The sequence below is a fragment of the Trichosurus vulpecula genome, chromosome 4, assembly GCF_011100635.1.
Source record: "Trichosurus vulpecula isolate mTriVul1 chromosome 4, mTriVul1.pri, whole genome shotgun sequence".
Classification (NCBI taxonomy): Eukaryota; Metazoa; Chordata; class Mammalia; order Diprotodontia; family Phalangeridae; genus Trichosurus; species Trichosurus vulpecula.
This window is the reverse complement of record NC_050576.1, coordinates 196,803,997-196,824,643: the sequence shown is the minus strand read 5'-3', so window position 1 is coordinate 196,824,643 and position 20,647 is coordinate 196,803,997. Positions and strand designations below refer to the sequence as shown.

The following is a 20,647-nucleotide window of genomic DNA, read 5'->3' as shown; positions in this document are numbered from 1 at the left end:
CAACTCGAGTTCCACCCCCATCTCTCACAGTCTGCTGAACCTTTCTCCTTGGATATGCTGTTGTCAGGTCTCCTTCTGGACTATGTTGTTTCTACCAGTGATACCACCATTCCCCGAATAACTCAGACCTGAAACCTTGTAGTCATCAGAGTTACTTAGTAATGGAATAGTCAAGGTGGTGAGCTCCTTGTCAGTGAATATATTAAACAGGCTAGATGATCATTTGTAAGGGATATTATGTAAAGGATTTCTGTATTGGGTGGGAGGTTAGATTGGGTAACATCTAAAATTCATTCCATTTCCAGTATTCCACCATCTTGACTTCTCCCATGATCCTACATCCAGTCATTCACAATGTCCTGTTCATTCACATTTTATATTCCCACCTTCACCTTCCTAGTCCACATCCCTATCACTTAACACATGAATTTTAAAATAATCTTCTGATTCTTCCCTCTAAATTCTGTCCTTTCCACTACTGCCAAATATGTATCCTTTGAACTTCCCTTTGTGTGTGTGTGTGTGTGTTTCTTAAAAATCCTTGGATGACTTCTCTTTCAAAGAAAATCCAAACTTCAGGATCCTCTACAGTTTTGCCATATCCTGTCTTTCCAACTGTGTCTCCTGTTTCACCCCTCTACCAAAACTCCACTCCAATCAAATTAATCTATTGTCTGTAACTGTGCCATGTACATTCCTACCTCCACAACTTTTCTCATTATTTTTCTGGCTGGAGTGACCTTCCCTCTCCTTTCAGTTTTCCTAATTTTTTAAGTCCCCTATCCTTCCTGAAGCCTTCCTGGACAATGCACAGTGGTCTTTAACTTCTCTGAACCCTATATATAACCTCTATTTTCTAGAAGTCTCATTTGGCTATTATTGCTGCCTCATATTGTCATCTATAATTTCTGCATGTGACCTTTCTCCTCAGATTGTGAACTCCTTGAGACCTGGGATTGTTCATGTTGCCTCCCTGTAGCCTCAGTAGTACATTAATAGACACTCAGTAGTATTTAATGTTGATGAGAGGAGAGCAGCTTCATCTGTTGAGTCTTGGCACTAGCACAGATGCTGGCTCTTGATTAGCTAGTAAGTAACTCCACACCCTTTTAAACTTTAGTGAAAAAACTTCTGTTTATACTTCATATCTTTGCTTTTTGCTAGAAATGCATAAATACATAAAACTATCCTCGTCCTGAAATTTGAAGGAACAACATTTGTAAAGAGTACTTATTTGTGTTTTAGAACCTGTTTGTGTCACATTTAATGGTACCATTCAGCAAATTCCCATAGAGTGATAGAACTCGTGAAAATTTTTAAAAACTTTTTATTGATATCTTTTCCTTTTACGCCACATTCACATCCAAATATGTACCTTCCTTCCCCTCTCCAACTCCCAACGTAGTGAGGCATCCTTTGTTACAGGGGTTTTAAAAGGAAAGAAAAAAATAATTCAACAAAGCTAGCTGACACATTAATGTTTGATGATGATTTATTCCAGACCCGTATAGCTTCCCATCTCTGCAGTGAAGGGAGAAAGGTACAGTTTCTCAGCTCTTTGCTGATGCTGATGCCAAACTCTCATTATACAGTCTTGTTTCCTTTCTTCTTTTATTCTTTCTCTTTACATTGTTATAGCTGCGTATGTTGTTTTTCAGTTTCTACCTTACTTTGCATCAATTCATTTAAGTCTTCCCATGCCTCTCCGAACTCTTCATTTTTGTTGTTTCTTATGGTGTATTCTATTATTGTCGTGTACCAGAGAATTGCAGAGTTTTAGTTCTAGAAGAGAATTTAGACATCATCTCTAAGTAACTTCTTATAATTTTATATGCGACTATTGGCAAAAGGGTGGTAATCCATGGGGCAGCTAGGTGGCGCAGCGGACAGAGCACTGGGCTTGGAATAAAGAAGACTCATTTTCATAACTTCAAATCTGGCCTGACACTAGCTGTGTGACCCTGGGCAAGTCATTTAGCCCTGTTTGCCTCAGTTCCTCATTCGTAAAATGGGCTGGAGAAGGAAATGGTAAACCATTCTAGTGCCCTTGCCAAGAAAACCCTAAAAAAGGTCACAAAAGAGTTGGCCATGACTAAAACAACCCAATAATCCATGGACTGAGTGAATCTAAAGCAGCCTATCTGATTACTAGTGTTGAACTTCTAGGAAGCAAACTTAAGACTATGCTGGTAGAGATCAGTTATGTTCAGCATTTGAAAATCATGGCATGCAATCAGTGGAAGAATTGAAATCCAAGCTAGAAGACGTGTTCTTTCAAAGAGACCAATTCTTTAGATCTGGCTATAATAACGTTTGCCTGCCTTCCCTGATAATTACCCCATATCTCTCTTGCCTTTTGTGGCTAAACTCGTTGAGAAGGCTGGCTATAATAGATGTTTCTATTTCCTCCCTCTTCTTACTCCCTACAGTCTGGTGTCTGACTTCTTCGTTCAACCAAACTCTCCTTTCCAAAGTTGACAGTGACCTCTTACTTGCCAAATCCAATGGCCTTTTCTCAATCTTCATGTTTTTTGACCTTCTCTGCGGCCTTTGACAGTTATCATCCTCTTTTCTTCTTTTCTCTCTAGGTTTTCAGGACATTGTTTGCTCCTGGTTCTTCCACCTGACAGCTTCTCAGTCTTTATTTTTTGCTGGATCTTCATCCAGGTAACTTCCTCTAACCATGGGTGTTCCCGCTGGGTTTCACTGTCCTGGACCTTCTCCCTTTCCTCTATACTGTTTCACATGGTGATCTCCTTAGCTCCTGTGGATTCAATGATCATCTTCGTGCTAATGATTCTCAAATATGCTTATTAATCCCTAACCTCTCTGCTGACTCCCAATCTCACATCTCCAGCTATCTGTTTGACATCTTGAACTACATGTTCTGTAGACATCTTAAATGGAACATGTCCAAAACTGAAGTTATAATTTTCCCCCCAAGGCCTCCCCACTCCCAAAACTTTCCTATTACTGTCACGAGCACCACCATCTTTCCAGTCTCCCAAACTCACTACCTAGGTGTCATCCTTGTCTTAGTGTGCCAGGCACTGTGCTAAACTCTGAAGGTACAAAGAAAGGCAAAAGACAGTCCCCATCCTCAAGGAGAGCACGGTCAATTGGAGGAATATAAAAAGAAGTAGAAAGTGGGGTGAAAAGAGGAGAGTACCCATCAGAGGAACATGATGAAGCCTGGGGAGGATAGCCAGGTAGGAAACAGAGAGCTTCCCTGGGCACCCTCCTTAAATGAAGGTTCTGGGAGGAGTTCTGGTGCAGGACCTCCATCTCCTTGTGCCTGGACTATTGGCCTGCCACAAGTATATCCACACTCTAATATATCCTATATTTAGTTGCCAAAGTGATTTTCCTAAAGAGCAGGTATAGCTCTAGGACTCAATAAATTTTAATGTCTCCCTTTTGTGTCCAAGATCAAATATAAAATTCTCTGTTTGGTGTTCAGAGCCCTTTATAACCTAGTCCCTCTCACTTCCACTTTCCCAGTCTTCTTACACTTTGTACCCACTATATATTCTTTGATTCAGTGGCACTGGCCTCCTTGCCCTTCTTCAAACAAGGCATTCCATCTCCTGATTCTGGTCATTTTCACTGGCTGCCACTCTTGCATAGAGTATTCTCTTTCCTCATCTCCGCCTCCTGGCTTCTTTCAAATCCCAGTTAAAATCTCACCTTCTGCAGGAAGCCTTTCCCAATTTCTCGTAATTCTAGTACCTTCCTTCTGTTGATTATTTCCTATTTGTACTGTATATAGCTTGTTTGTACATAGTTATTTACATGTTGTCTCCCCTATTAGATTGTCATCTCCTCAAGGGTAAAGACTGCCTTTTGCCTTTCTTTGTTTTGTCCAGTGCCTAGCACAGTGCCTGGCATATAATAACCACTTAATAAATATTTATTGACTCCTGAGACTGAGAGTGGCTAGACCAATAGCAACCTGATAGCTGGAATATTAGAGCAGTAATAAACCAATGTGAAAGAATTCCTGATCTGGAACCAAATGGCACTTTTAGTAGCTATTTGCTTTTGGTTCACATATTGAAATCAACAGCAGAAATATACTTTACCCATGGCTGTAGGCTTGGACTCTTCTCTTCTTACATTGTCTGACTAGTTGACAAACTTCCATTGGTTTAATTATCTTAAGTTTTACTAATAATCTATTACTGGAAAATAATAAAGGTAGCCAGGTGGTTGAAATTGGTAAGACTGCTAGAGTTGGAGTAAGGAAAACCTGAGTTCAAATCCTGCCTCAGACACTTACTACCTGTGTAACCCTGGGAAAATCACTTAATCTCTCTCAGCCTTCTTTTCCTCATCTGTAAATGAGAGTAACATTAGCACCTACAGAGTTGAAGATCAAATGAGTACTTTGCGAACCATGAAGAGCTTTAGAAATGCTAGCTATCAATTTGGTAAAAACTTTCTCCGTAACTCACTTTTCTTGAGCTTTGTGATCTGAATAGCATGATTTTGCCTATACGCGTAGAAATTATTTTGAAACAAACAAAAAAGTAAACTGAAAATTTTTCACCTGATCAGACCTTGCATGTGTGTGTTCGGGGAGGGGGGAAGATTACCCAATCTGGAGAGCACCTGCTCCAAACCCCTAACTTTATAGATAATGAAACTAACTTCCCCAAGACTACACTGCTAGTTGCCAACAGCTGAGATGAAAGTTCAGGTCTCTCAACTCTTGTTTCTTATTTACATTCAAAGATTCATATGCAAACAGAATTGCAATGTGATGAATATAATGTCCAGTTTAATTCAACAAACCTTTGTAAGAACATATTAAGTACAAGATGCTATACAAAGACGAAAATATTACAATCCTTGCCCTCAAGTATCTTACATTCTTCTTGGAGTGGATCGCAGCATTTATACAGATAAATATAATGCAGGATAGGAAATGATGAGTACAAGGGAAAGATGAGATAAAGTGGGAAGTGAGGGGACTAACAATTGAATGGAGCAGAAAAGGCATCATTAGTCATTAGTCAATAAGCGTTTGTCAAGCATTGCTCCCTGCTGAGCATTATGGTGGGCATTGGAAATACAAAGACAAATGTGGGACAATCCCTGCCCCTGGCGGGGAGGGGAAGGGAGGGCCTGGGGTAGAGGGTGGGTAAAAAAAACTAGCAATTGGGAATCAGCAAAGTCCAGTTAAGCTGTGCCTTCAAGGGAGGTGGAGTTTTCAAGAGGTGGAGGTCATGAAGAGAAAAATTTGTAAGCATGGGAGTAGAATTCAAGGGAAAGGTTATGGTTTGATATAGCTTTTGAAGTTATTTAAGTAAAGATGATGATTGATCCCTTGAGGGTTGAATAGATTACTAAGGGCAAGAATGTAAAGCTGGAGAGAAGAGGGTACAAAAAAAAGTGCCTTTGAGGGACACCCATATTTAGAGTGGGAGACTGATAAAGCTCTAGTCGAGGAGCAGTTACGTATCAGTTCCTTACCACCAGGAGAGAGCGTTATCACAGAAGCCAAAAAGATTGAGTATCTAGGAGGAAATGGGTAGAAAACAGTGTCAAAAACTTCCAAAAGGTCAAACTTGAAAAAAGGCTATTGGATGTAGAAGTTAAGATTTTAAGAGACCAACTTTGGAAAGTAGATTTCTATGCTTCAGACAACAGCGCTTTCCTAATATGTGTGCAGGCAATTCCATTACGTTAAAAATCCTGTATGGATGGATCTTGTGATGATTCCATCACATTCCCTCTAATGAGTATGTTTTCTTTTTGGTGAAGCATTTTTGTATTGCAGTTATGTTTGAATATGGTGTTAAATATTTTCAGTTAATTTTGACATGTTTTTAAAACTATTGGGATTTATTATTTTGTAGAATACTTCTGAAATTGAGTGTGTCTACATGCATAGGCCACTGAGATGGACTCCTATCACATTATCATGAATTGTAATGTGCAGTGAATTGCTTTCTGAATTATATTTTGCAAAATTAACCATGTTAATTAGCTTAGCAGTGTGTCAGCATCTTGAAGCCCAAAACAGGAGCCCGAGAAAAGGTGCCTTCCAGCCAAGGTAAAGCTGGTTGAGCCTCCTGGACCACAAGTTGTCTGGGTACTTCCCATCCCTGAGACTCTTAGAAGGCCCAGGACTGAGCTCAGGAAGCTTCAGGAACTGAGCAGGGGCTAATTCATTTTTTTCTTCTCCCACAGGTCTTTCCCCTTCCATCATCCTGGCCTCTCAGTTGGCTGGCCATGAATGTCCTGTGACATACTGGAAAGCTAAAGTTTAATCTTGTTTCCCTAATAAAGTCTTAGTTGTAAAGCAACAGAACAGAGGAATATGGAAGATGGTTAAGATGTTTAGGAAGAGGATATGTAAGTTTAGGGATTTATCAGAGAAACAAAATGGAGGAGCCAATGGGGGAACAAGAAAAATCCTTAGAGACTGGCGTTTGAGTTAACCCTACAGCAAAGACTAAAGAAATTGTAAGGAACAAAAATCTTATCAGAAAACTGGCTTGGCAACTTGAAAACCTATATCCAAACACTGACACAGTCTTGCTTGTGCCCTGAACAACTTTATCATCTAGGCTTACTGTACTTCAAGGGTTCTTAACCTTTTTTTGTGTCATGGACCCTTTTGACAGTCTGGCGAAACCTACAAGCTCTTTCTCAATAATAATTTTATATAATAAAATCCAAAAATTAGTTAAAATAAAGATGTGATTTTTCCCCCCATCCAAGTTCATGGACCTCCTGAAATCTATCCACAGATCCAGGTTAAGAATCCCTAATGTAGTTATGTTGACCCTGTAACTTAGCTCCTAGGCCTAAATATGGCTACCATGGGATTCACTAACCCTTAAGTCAGAAATCTAATTCTATAAATATGTACACTCAAAAATAAGAGAAGGAAATTTATCACTAGTATGTCACATCCCAGTGCTCCCCATTTAGGATAAACAGGGTCAATGCACGTATAATAATCTTATAACAAAGGATATATTTCTTTTGAATTGGCAAACAATCCCTTTTACACAATAGCTTTCCTGAAAATTTACTGTAATTTGTAAATACTCAGTAATCCAGGCATTTGTTTTCCATAACAGCCCAGCAAACCTCAGTGTGTATTAAACACCCTCATCGGAGCTTCTGAATTGAGGAGTTTTGACTATATAGCTAATTTGATGTCCCATGAAATTTGATTGAATGAGAGTCTGTCTGTACCTATGAGAAATTTTAGAGGTTACCTAGTGCCAGAATTACCAGTGTTCAGGGAGAACTACTTTAAACCATCTCAGATAGGTAAATATCATTTCCACCCCGCCCCCCTTAAAAATAAATCTATGCAGATGCCAATTCATAGTCTTTGGGGGGGAGTGGATAATCCAGTATTTAACAAACTTCACTGTCAAGAATTATTTACTTGAATCTGACTTGAATGAAATACTTGGATATTTTTTTTAATATCTTTTTGGATTTTTTGCATCATTTTAACTCCTTAGCACATCCATTTCTACTTTCCACCTAGAGAACCACCCCTTATAACAAAGAATAAAAGAGAAAGAGAAGGAAAAAAGCAGATTGGCAAAATCCAGTAGTACATGTTGTGTATCAACACCATTGTTCCTTACCTCGGCAAAAAAGAGAGGGAGGTGCATTCTCATTTACTTCTCTTCAGGGCCATAATTCTACAACATTCAATTTAAATTTCTGTTACTGTTTTTTCCAGTTATAATGTTTTAGTCATTATGTATATTCTTTTCCTGGTTCTGCTTCATTTTGCATCAGTTCATATAAATCTTCCATGTATTCATATTCATCATTTCTTACGGTACAGTAATGTTCCATTATATTCACATTCTTCTGTTTGTTTAGGCATTCCATAATCAATGGCCATCTACCTTGTTATATTTAGCTATTGTTAACAGCAAATTCTTAATGGAATCTTCTTATACTTTTTCTTCATATGAAACAGTTACAATTCTTTTAACCTTTCCTCATGAAGCTCCTTTTCTTTTACAGGTTAATATCTTTAATTCTTCTCTGAAATGATTTTAAAGTTCTTCATGTCCTCAGGTTTAACTCCAAATTGGACACAGTACCATAGTGCATATCTGAAAAGTGCTAAGTGTATCAGAAGGAATATTTGTGTAATTCACTATGTATAGGGTCTTCTCTCCCTGTTTCTTGTAATCTCACCCTTCAGTTGGCTGTCATTTCAAGTGAGCATATTCTCTATTCTCTCACCCTGGTCAAAAAGATATTGTTGATATACAGCCTTTTAAAGTACTCCTTTTTGTATCTAGGTTGATGGTAACCTTCTTTAAATACCACTTTTCATCCATTTACATACATACGGCAATTACATATTGCATCCTCCTTCTCCTCCCAAAAAAGATAAACATGAAAGGATTTATTGCCATATTCTTTGAGTGACATCTTTGTAGTTTAAATTTTTAAAAATAAGTTCTTAATAGTTTGTTCATAGATTTGTCACGTGAAGAAACAACATAGAATTTGAAAGGTAACTGAAGTTCTTAATTCTCCTGAACCCTTGCCTGTCACTATGTACGTATATATGGATATACATATATACATGTGTGCATATGTATATGTTTGTGTGTATATGGTTGTTCTGATAGGAGTTGTTCTTTGCAAAACTATAATGATTATTTCCAAGTGCAGTGGTCTCAGATTAATTTTTTCCTTTTTTTTTCACATTGTTACAATATTTTTCCAAGGTATAGAAGTTGAGCTCTTCCCATTTCATTTTCAACCTCTATTTAGATAAAATATCTTTCTTTGCACCAAAAATCCCTTTTCTTTATATTATAGGATCTAAATGGATTATTTCTTTTCTTAGACGTGTCCCAGGTCATCCTGCTTTTCCTCTTCCCTACCTTTTTTTTTTTTTTAAACAGAGACTTTCTCTTGACCTTTTTATGGAATGCCCATTGCTTCACAAAGTGCAGACGGTTCCTATAAGTTTTTTCTCAGTGGAAAGTATCTCCCCTAGCTAAAAAGGGAGAGGTATCATGTTAGAGTTTATTTCTACATTCTTCCACTGGTATAATATTAGTAAAAGTTTTTTTTTTAAATAAAATTTAATTTAGCCATTTTTGAAATAAGCTTATACATCGGCTGTGTAGCTTATTCAAAGCTAAAGCTAGGTAGAAAGGAGAAAAGAGAGGTGAGCAAAAAACAAAATGGTAATGGAGGAATGAGACTCACCCAGAGATAATTCCATAGAAGAAAAATTATACTAACTAGTTGTTTACGTGTACTGTATCTCTCCCTACCCTTAGTTCAAGAAATAGTGATCTAGAAATTGTTTTGTTTCTGTCTCTATATTCCCAGTGGCCAGCAGATAACTTTAACACATGCTTGCTGATTGAATGGTTGGTTGGTTGGTTGGTTGGTTGGTTGGTTGGTTGACTGACTCAATTGAGGATATTTTTAGTTGTCTGAGTAATGTGTTTAGAGATTCTCATGCACTTGAGGAAATTACATAGTTGCAAACCTCTCTTTCCATACAGCTTTTCCAGTATTTCACACAGAACTCATTCTCTTGACCACAATACATCTTGTTTTACTGTCACCAACAGTCCCTCTGCATGGACGTTAGCAGTAATTTTAGATTCTAGCAATTTGTATCTCTCTCATGGTCTGGTACAGTGATTCAAAGAACAAATGCTTGTTAACAGGTATTTTTTTGAAAAGATTTAACTAATGAAACCTGTTTCCTTTTTGTTTTTAGGTTTTTTGTTTTTTAAAAATATTCTTGAAATTGAAGTAGGCCTGCCTACACATTAGGATTCCATGTCTTTTCTTGTAAGTAAACCAGAGCGAATTAGGGTGAGTGTTTCTAGCCTTCTAACTTTACTCAACATTCTTTCTTTTTCTGAAAAGCAATATTTTGTTTTAAGGAAAATAAAATACATGAAATTGTGGCTAGTTATGCATGTAATGCTTAGGATTATGTTTTTAGAACCTTTAAGTGAATAGTGGCAGATCCAATGGGTAACAGTGTTCACTTCATGAGAAAATAGCTTATGGACCCATCTTAGGCAAAGCAAGTGAGCAAATCTATCTCACTGATGTCAGATATATTCAGTGAAATGAACTTTTATCTTTTTACTGTGGGTATACTTGCTCATTCTCATCTCCTTCATAGTCCCCTCCCCCCCAATTAAATTTCTTATGTTTTAAAAAATCAGAACAAACTAAATCACCAGAAGTTTTTTCTAGATCGTTGTATTAAATTTAAGAACACCTATGTCAAAACACACATTGAATGTCTTCAAGTTTTGAAACTTACTAGGTTTTAGCCACCAGAACAGATGTTTACCATGACTTCTTGAGAAAACACCGCAGTTTTGTAAAATGATCACCCATTTACAAATTGAGAATTACCTAATTGCCAAATCATAGAGGGAAGTTCCATATTATAGAACCTTTATTTTTATAATTCTGTAATTTTACAGTCACTATAAGAAATTATAAGTAAATCCTGCTGTTCAAAAATTTAAAAATATTTCAAGATGTAATGAATATACTTTTTTATGGATGAAATATTTTTTCCTACTTTTTGTAATTTTGAAAATATTTTTATTTAAAGTTTTGAATTCTAAATTCTCTCCCAAACTCTTCTCCCCTCTCCCTGACACAGTAAACAGTCAGATACAGGTTATGCATGTAGTCATGTAAAATATTTCCTTATTAGTCATTTTGTACAAGAAGACTCAAATAAAAGAAAAAATGAAAGAAAGTGAAAAATAGCATGTTTCATTCTGTATTCAAACAATATCAGTTTTTTCTCTGTAGGCAAATAGTATGTTTCTTCATTAGTCCTTTGGGATTGTCTTAAATTATTGTATTGCTAAGAATAGCTAAGTCATTCACAGTTCTTCATTGAATAATATTGCTGGGTACAACATTCTCCTGGTTATGTTCACTTCACTATGCATCAGTTCATGTAAGTCTTTTCAGGTTTTTTTGAAATCATCCTGCTTGTCATTTCTTATAGCACAATAACTTTCCAGTCGTATACCATGACTTGTTTTAGCCATTCCCCAATTGATGAGCATCCCTTTGATTTCCAATTCTTAGCCACCACAAAAAAGAGCTACTATAAATATTTTTGTAGAATTAGATCCTTTTCCCTTTTTTTTAGTTGTCTTTGGGATATAGACCTAACTGTGGTATTGCTCAGTCAAAGGGTATGGACAGTTTTATAGCTCTTTGGGCATAGTTCCAAATTGTTCTCCAGAATGGTTGTATCACTTCACAACTCTACCAACAGTGCATCAGTTTTCCCACATCCCCTCCAACATCCAGCATTTTCCTTTTATGTTATATTAGCCAGTCCGATAGGTGTGAGGTGATACCTCAGAGTTATTTCAATTTGCATTTCTCTAATAAGTAGTGATTTAGAGCATTTTTTTATATGACAGTAGACGGCTTTAATTTCTTCATCTGAAAACTACCTGTTCATATCCTTTGACCATTTATCAATTGGGGAATTACTTGTATGAGAAATGAGGCTTTTATCAGAGGTATTTGATGCAAAATTTTTTTCCCAGTTTCCTGCGTTTCTTATAATTTTGGTTGCATTAGTTTTGCTTGTGCAAAGTCTTTTTAATTTTATATAATCAAAATTATCTATTTTACATCTTGCAATGCTCTCTATATTTTCTTCAGTCCTAAATTCTTCTCTTAACCATAAATCTAACAGATAGACTATTCCATGCTCTCTTAATTTGCTTATGGTATCGCCTTTTCTGTGTAAATTGTGTACCCATTTTGACACAGTGTAAGATGTTGATCTATACCTAGTTTCTGCCATACTGTTTTCCAGTTTTCCCATCAGTTCTTGTCAAATAACGAGTTTTTATTCCAAGAGCTTGGATCTTTGGATTTATCATACACTAGATTACTATGGTCATTTACTATAATGTAATTTGCACCTTATCTATTCCACTGATCCACCACTCTATCTCTTAGCCAGTACCAGATGGTTTTGATAATTACCACTTTATGATACAGTTTGAGATCTGGTACGGCTAGACCACCTTCTTTTGCTTTTTTTTTTTTTGTCATTAATTCCCTTCATATCCTTGAGCTTTTGTTCTTCCTGGGGAATTTTGTTATTATTTTTTCTACCTCTATAAAATAATTTTTTAATAGTTTGGTTGGTATGTTACTGAATAAATATTTTAATTTAGGTACAATTGTCATTTTTATTATATTGACTTGGCCTGCACCATGAGCAGTTCATATTTTTCCAATTGTTTGGATCTGTCTTTATTTGTGTGAAAAGTGTTTTATAGTTATGTTCATATAGTTTCTGGGTTTGTCTTGGCAGTTGGACTCCCAAGTATTTTTAATTGTGTACAGTTATTTTAAATGGAATTTCTCTTTCTGTCTCTTGCTGCTGGACTTTTTTGGTAATATATAGAAATGTTGATGACTTATGTGGCTTTATTTTGTATCCTGCAACTTTGCTAATGTTGTTAATGATTTCAAATAATTTTTTAGTTGATTTTCTAGGATTTCCTAAGTATAACATCGTATCATTTGCAAAGAACTATAGCTTTTGTTTCCTCATTGCCTATTCTCATTCCTGAATATAATTTTTAAGATAAGTTTTTAGGTACAGTGATATATAAAATATGTTAATTTGTTTTATCTTTTGGTCAATAGTGTATATTATCATACTCTATGTCATTTATTTCTGAACCTTACATATTCTTATTTTTTCTTTATTTTTCTGAAAACGTTTAGATAAATCTGGCTTTCTATTTCTTCTCAATACAGAGCTCAGTGGAAAGTACGTCATTAGCCAAACTTTCGATGTTAGTTCACAAGCAGTTATTTAATCTTGATTCCATTCCATTTAAATATGAGTGCTTTTCCTATTTCAACCCAGCCTAATTCAAGTAAAATTAAATGAGTGATGAGTAGGCTGGGAATTCTGTCCCATTTTTAAGTAGACTGGTGAAGTAGACTACACTTTTATCCATCAGGTTTACTCCATATCCTGGAATTCAGTATGAAATATCTGCTTACAATGTCTTTAGGACTCTAGCAGAGATAAGAAAGACTATGTTGCTTGACTTGTTTCATGTTCACAGTATTGCTGTAGTCTTGTGAAGAAAATAGCCTCCCATCCATATTCCAAAATAATTCTTTGAGTTGGCACTGAAAGCACTGAGCGTCTGTGATGGAATGGATAATAGAAAGCCTGAGGGTTAGTTTTGGATCTAGAAAAGACTAAAAACATTAATTGATACTATAGACTAGTACCACATGTTTCTGTTTAGAACTCTTCATCAAGTTGACCCACTTTAAAGATTAAGTGAAAGTTTGCTGTTCTTAGTAAACTTTCAGAGCTTAAGTGCCTGTTGAGAACTTTTAAACAGAAATGAGTCTGAACTGAGTCATTTCTGGTTTTGTCTTTTTGTATGTCTTTCTGATGGTTATACTGTGGATTGTTGTTTAAAGAAATACTAATTCTTTTGGGGGGTTTTCTTCTTTAGCGGTGGGTCTCCGAAAAGTTCATTGTTGAGGGCTTAAGAGATTTGGAACTATTTGGAGGTAAGTACTGCATAGCCTTTGGTCATTCTTTAATGGGAATTCTCATTACTTATGTCTTGAACAAATTTTCAGAAATCGACAACTCTATGGGGAAAACCACAGTTAATAAGATTACAGTAATTTATTTGGCTTTTCTCATAAGTCTTTGATTCTCAAGTTGGTGATGCTTACAGACATGAAAAAACTTAAGGAAATTCCATAAATATCCTAGAATATATCCTGGGCCCACTTGATGATCTTTTAAAAATTAAAGCATGTGATTCTTTTGGTATTTGTGTAGCTGAAGCATTATCAAGGAAATAAAAATGAAATGTTTAACCACCTACTCCTTGAAAATACTGTTATCAGAAAAGGGTAACAGTCATTTGAAACTCCCAAACTCACTAACCAACCCAATTAACACTCACTATCCCCACATACCCCTGGTTTTAGTCTTTAGGCTTATGATGGAAACTGCTAAGACTACCAAAAAACTGTCTCAGCAGAACTGGTAAATAAACTTCAATTGTAAAATCTCTTTTATATGTTGATTAGAGGAACAAAGTTAGGGACCTCTCTCTGGGTTTGGTGTTACCTTTGACAGCGTACAGACAGTTCTCGTTTTACATAAATTCACATTTCACAAATTCAGCTTTACATAAAGAATTCTAAAAGATATCCACATTCCTAAAAAACACCTGTATTGACTTTACTGTGCAATACTCTTCTCTCTCTCTCCACTCTTGCCCCTTGGCTCTCTCCCATACCACCCCCTTCCCACCCCACCCCCCAAAAAAACCCCAAATTTTTTTAAACTCTCCAAGTGAAAGCAGAAGAATGGGAGCAAAAGGAGACTGCTGCCAGTGCCTCAGGATTGGGGTCTTGGCTTGAAACCTCCTGAGATAGGAGACCTTTGTCCCAATCCACCCCCGTGCCCACTAAGTACTATGTGTCTGTCTCTTGCCCCCGACTCTCCTTTCTATGTCCATGTCTGGCCCCCAAGAGTCTCCTCCCTCCCCATTTCCCACATGTTCTTCCTCTCATTTCAGCCAGGCCCCCAACTGGCTGGTCCCACCCCCCCACACGTTCCTCATCCTGCTCTTGCTTCTGTGTTCCTGACCCCCATGTATCTTTGAACATGTGCAAGCCCCTTCTCTTTGTGGGCAGGCAGACCCTTTCCTGTCTCTCTTCCTCCCTCCCTTCCTCATTCAGGGCAAATATACATTATGTAAATATCACTTTATGTAGAGGTCTGCCAAGCAGTCCACTTACATAAAACGAGAACTGCCTGTATTTACAAAGTCTCTTTTCTAAATCAATCTTGGATTAAGGGGGAAAATTGTTTTACATACTTTTATTTTTGTAGTCGATTCATATCTCAGAAGATTTTGTACCTTTTCTAGTTCCTTAGTGCCTCATTCTTTCTGTCTTTTAGCACCAAGAAACAACCCAGTTCCTGCAGATTATAAATTTAGAGGACCAGGTTACCAGATTAATTAATTGATTGATTAATTAAGATATCCTTAAGTGGTTGAAAACTCAAACCTTATAATTACCAGTACTTTTATTACAAGAGTGTTGTGAATGAAGTTTGCTAATATATGATAATTTCCATAAACCATTATCTAGAGCAAAGGTTCTTTGCCTGGGGCCTACAGGCTCCCAGGGGATCTATGAATAGATTTCAGAGGCTCCATGAACTTGGATGGGGGAAAAAATGCATCTTTGTTTTCATGAACCTCCAACAGAAATTTAGCATTTCCTTCAATTATATAAAAATGTTAATCTGAGAAGGGTTCCATAGGTTTTATCAGACAGACTGTCAAAGTGGTCTGTGACACAAAAAACATTAAGAACCCTTAATATAGATTAAGTTCTATTTTGGGTACAAGATCAAACCTAGAGTGGCTGTATTTAATAAGGCATTCCTAGGTTTTAGGCCTCACTCTCTGTGCCTCTGTTTTCATCTATACCTTGATATTTCAGTGGAATCAGTAATAAAGCTAAAATAACTTACCACATTGGCACTATGATAATGTCATGTTCTTGGAGATTCCTGAAGGAAATTATTTTGGAAGTATAGCTTCTAACAAATCTATTAAAAATGTACCAAGCTCCATAAGAATGCATATTGATGGAGATTCAGATCAGCCTATATACAGGGGGTATAAACTCTGGCTTGAGTCATTTGTAGGGCTTTTGTTTTTTAGTTAGAACCTGGTGATTTCACTAAAATATCATTTGGAATTCTTCCAACCTGGAGAGTGCTTTAGTAGTTTCTGAACCAGATTTCTTTCACAATCTGTTAACCTACTCTCTAATTTTCGTTAGAGAGGTTGATGATGTAACTTTGAGCATCATCTGTCATTCCTGCAAGAAAATAAGAACCTACAAACAGGTGTGAAGGATCTGTCACCTGTAACTCCACTCCATCCTTTATGAGAGAGTGAAACCACACTTTTACTGGGTCATGCAGTCAGATGTCAGAGGCTTTACTGTTTAATTTGTACATTAGGATACTTTTAATAGGAGGAAAGTTTGGCAGTTGTTATTGTGATATTAAAATAGCTTATTAAAGTGCCGAGGCTGACATTGTTTTATAATTAAAAAAACATTTTTATCAGTTTTATAGAATAGAAAAATCTGAGGAGCAGAAAAAAAAATCGATTTACATAGCATCCCCATCAGGAAGGATGTCAGAACAATGTTGATGTTAGAGCAACAAATCTACTCTCTTTATTCTTTAGTCTCTTGGTTTCACTCTGTGGCTGCTTAGTAAAGAAAAGCCCCTGATTTGTTTATATTCATAAACTTGACCTTGAGTGTGGGTCTTAGCTATAATTATAATTATATTAATATTGCTATTCTGCTAATAACAAGAATGTTGTGGACAGGGAACTAGCCTTAGAGTAAAAAAAGATCAGGATTCAAGTTTTGCCTCAGGCAAATACTAGCTGTGTGACCCTAGGAAATCCCTTTTTTCTCAATGTCCTAGAAACCTCTCTAAAAGTAGAGTAATTGACAAGTTGCTGATTTCCATCAGTGGAGGGAGACTCCACCCTAGGAGTTCTATACACTAATGAAATCACAGGTCTGAACAAAATCTGGAAAATGCAGGTGAATACAAAGCAAAATTATTTTGCTACTCTTGCAGAAATAGGAACAACTTAGCCATGGAATTCTTTCCTAATAGTCTCTTACTTTAGGGAATCAACATTCCAGTCAGTGCCCAGTAGTATTACTATGTTCAAGCATACTTACTAAACCAGCGAGTCGGTTCCTGGGATTAACAGGGATTGACTAAACTTCTGTATGTACGTGAAAATGAATAATTGTTCACCACGGGCCAGCCACTGGAAGGAACTGTTTGGTGCCAGTGATAAATAAGACTGCAGTAGATGAGAAAACACGAAGTAGATGGTCCAAGTTTTCAAAAGCAATAGATTGACAGATAAACCCTATCTATAGCATTTCTGTTTTCTCTGTGTGTACATGTACACGTAGTGTTTTGTTGTAATGACATTTAAGTAATTTTTATTAATAAATGTAATCTTAAGTTCAATAATTACTCTTCTGAATGTGCATACATCTTGCTAAAAAACAAAAAAGCCAACAATGAATTTCTCTACTCCAGAGCAGCCTCCGGGTGACGCTCGGAGAAAAGTAAGTGATTTTTTTTTTGTAGGCTATAGTGCTATTGCCATTGCATGGAAATGAGTCCTTGTGGAAGTTTGCGTGTTTCATTTGTTTGCTTTTTTTTTTTTTTTTTTTTTACTGTTTATCCATTATCTGTCTTTACATGTACTTAGCCTTTATTTCTGTGGATTCAGGTTTCACCCTGGAAAGAAGACTTTTGGTGTGTGGTTTTGAAAATATGATCTATGATTTAAAATTCACAGATTCTTAGAAATTTACTAAAGCTTTGCATTTCTTCCTTGTGGTCATTAAGGTCTCATCCCACTCCAGAGAAGAAAAGGAAAGTGTCATTTGGCATCCTAAAATTTAGTTACATGTCTGCCCGTTGGTTCCTTAAAGTATTGACACTGTTGCCCTCAACCTCTTTACTGTTAAGTTTTGAGGCAATATAAAGATTTTTCTAGAAATTATAAAAATTAAGACCTGGCACAAATCACCCATATCAAAAAAGAACCTGTTGTGGGAAATTTGTTTCGTTATATGAAAAATCTGTAAGATACTAAAGATCTGTTCTATTCACTATGCCACAAAGCTCTGTTCATTTCCTACTCTAGTGCATTCAGAGTAAATAACACTTAATGTGCACAAATTTATACAGAGCTGTCTTGATAACTGTGACCCCTAAAGAGAGGGTAAGAATAACTTCTTAGAGAGAATTAGTAGCTTAACCTCAAAGTGATGGAAAATTTTATGTTTTTTGCCAGACAGTACGTGTAGGTTGGGCAAAGGATGTTGGTTGAAAGTTTTTCTTTGAGAAAAGGTTTCATTTTAGTTCAACAAACATTTACTGTCCTATGCTTACAGTCATTTAGTACAGCAGCACTTCTCTTCCAGACGTGAATATTTCTTAATCCAAAGATCTGAACTGTGCCCTCTTTGATTACTAAGATATTTATCCAGAACATAATGCTAATCTCATGAGGTTTTTCCCCAGTTTTAAACATTGCTTTTACACCAAACTTTATCTTGTGTGAAACCCTAGGGGAGGCTATGTGGGTCTGTTGTTCGTATGTAACATGTTCATTTTTATGCTCTGTGGGGTCTTTTTTATTTTAAAATCTTCAAAACAAAGCTTTCCTTTTGTGTTTTATTCTATATATCATTAGCTCATTTTTTTCTGCCACAGAAGAGTTAAAATGCTTTTCTAGTGGGAAAAATGAGCAAAAAACTTTAAGATACTGAAAGTAGGTTGTGGTTATACATTGCGCTGGAAAAGTAGCACTGGGAAAGTTGTGCTATGTTTAACAAAAATGGTTTAACTTTTTCCATTTGTGTTATAGTTTTTAGCTAAATCTGAAACATGTTGGTAAATTAATCTTTCACTATAAAACAAAGTTGCAGACCATTTCTTTTCAGACTCTTGTTAAATTTTACTGCCTTGCCAGTGTTTTCCCCTTGCTAAAAGTCTGTCTCCTTATTATACTTTTTGTTTTTCTTTAAGTGATAGACTAAGATATTGTCATCAGAGAAAGACAGACTTTAAATTCTAGTAAACAAAAACCTACTGATGAATATGGTTGGTGGCTCATTAATTGTTGCAGAGTTAAGGAGACCATGCTTGGGCAGCAAGTCCCTGATGGAACCCTAGTACTCCATGTAGCCAAACCACTTAGAATCAGAGCCCTGGAACCTTTAAGATTTGGTTAAAGCCCCCAAAACACTCAAGTATTTATATTTGCTTTTGGGTCCTTTAAGACCTTTTTTTTTCCTGATAACCGAGAAAGACTTGTATTAACAGAAAGGGACGCTGATCTCTAGGAGATCCATAAGGTCCCCATCTTTATTTTAGTCTCTTCTTTTATTGTGTGAAATGTTAGTCATCCTGCACCCAGTGAATTTGAGAGATACAATGAGAGAGGAGATGACTGTGGCATGTAATTACAGCTTTCCTCTTATTTCATATTTTCATATCTCATAACACAAATTACCTCATTAAATTAAGCATTTAATATTTTCTTTAATTCAATCTACCAAAGTTATTAAATGTCTACAATATGCAAGACACTATGCTAGCCATTGGGGTTACAAAGATGGAAAAAAGACACTCCTTACCCTCTGGAACTATCCAATCTAGCAAAGATATGTTGGGGCCCAGAGACAAAAAAAAAATCACTGTAACACACGTCAGAATCTAATCACATACGTAGGAAAGGTAGAACTGAATGGCATGAGACACTGAAGACAGGAAACATTTCTAGCTTGTGGAGAAGCTAAAATGGTTTTATAGAGGAGATGGTATCCTGAGTTGGACTTTTAAGATAGAGTAAAATTTCAAAAAGCATTTGGAAAGGCCTTCTCATTTGTGGGAAGTGCAGTATTCAAATGCATAGTGGTAGAATCCAGCAGGGTGAGATGACTAATCCACTTTTGCAGGAGCACATGAGCGCAGGAGCCTGGAAAGAAAGTTTGGAGCTAGACTTTGTGGGAGCCTCGAATGTCCATTTAAAGAGTTTATATGTGATCCTTTATGCAGTGAAAGGCCACTGAAGGTAGACAGTATGCTTCATTTTCTTGAAGAGAGTAGAATATTTAAAATATATTTCAAATTCCAGGCAAGACCAATTATCATCTGTACCCCACCCCTCTCTTGCCTAGTTAGAAGTCTGGAAGTCAGAGGTGAGAGAAGACCTACAAAAGCCCTGTGTTTGGGGCTATTAGTTACTCACTGGAAGTGGATAGTCTTATACTTCAGGCCATATTCTGAACTATGAATCAGTCTGTAGTAGAGGGTACATGGGACTTAGAGTCAGGAAGACCTGAGTTCTAAATGTTGCCTCAGACACTTAGTAGTACAGGATATATTTCAGCACCATGGGTCTAAGCTTGCCTAAGTGAGTTGCCAGACCTTGACAAAAACTTGGGATCACTTAGTGACTTCAGCCAAACCTAATATAGCTTGCCAGAGTAGGAATAAAGATCCTTGACTGACCATTGTAAGAAGTGTGATTTGGGACTGAAGTGATGGGATCCTTTAGAATCAAATTGGCTTATTAAAGGAGCGTTATTTCTGCTATCTGTTTTAAAAGAAATCTGAACCTGTTACAGAGGTGGTGTGTAGAAACTAAACAAAATGGAGAGTTAGCATTTCACAGAACTTGGTCAGATCATGGTAATCCCAAACCTCTTCTTGTTCCTTGATTGTGTATCTCCACTGTTCCCCCTTCCCATCCTTGTGAAACTTTTAGTGTAACTAGTATGTAGCATCTGCAGTATCTTAAATTTACTCTGGTAACAAAAAAACTGTGCAAGTTAAAGTAGCCACTAAGTATTCTCAGCATTTACTCTGACTATGGATGCAGAGCACAGATAAATGTCAAATCAAACCTGGCATTAGCTATTGGTTTCAACTTCCTGCTTCAGACAGTATTATCTGCCTTGTCCTTGAGAT

At 36.6% G+C, this 20,647-nt stretch overlaps 1 protein-coding gene across 5 annotated transcripts in view; it reads left to right on the top strand.

The window, feature by feature from the left end:
* The window catches only part of STRADA (STE20 related adaptor alpha), a 33,357-nt gene that overhangs the window by 1,431 nt on the left and 11,279 nt on the right, over positions 1 to 20,647 (top strand). The window contains exons 2-5 of one of the 5 annotated variants that reach the window (XM_036756829.1): positions 2,589 to 2,667; positions 9,746 to 9,819; positions 13,527 to 13,584; positions 17,198 to 17,226. The exons of 1 other annotated variant lie outside the window; for it this stretch is intronic. In XM_036756829.1, coding sequence (XP_036612724.1) covers positions 9,808 to 9,819; positions 13,527 to 13,584; positions 17,198 to 17,226 — 99 coding nt within the window. In that variant the 5' untranslated portion in view covers positions 2,589 to 2,667; positions 9,746 to 9,807. Of the gene's footprint in view, positions 1 to 2,588; positions 2,668 to 9,745; positions 9,844 to 13,526; positions 13,585 to 17,197; positions 17,227 to 20,647 lie in introns of those variants that run through there. 3 more of the 5 variants (XM_036756828.1, XM_036756831.1, XM_036756833.1) reach the window with 3 other exon arrangements.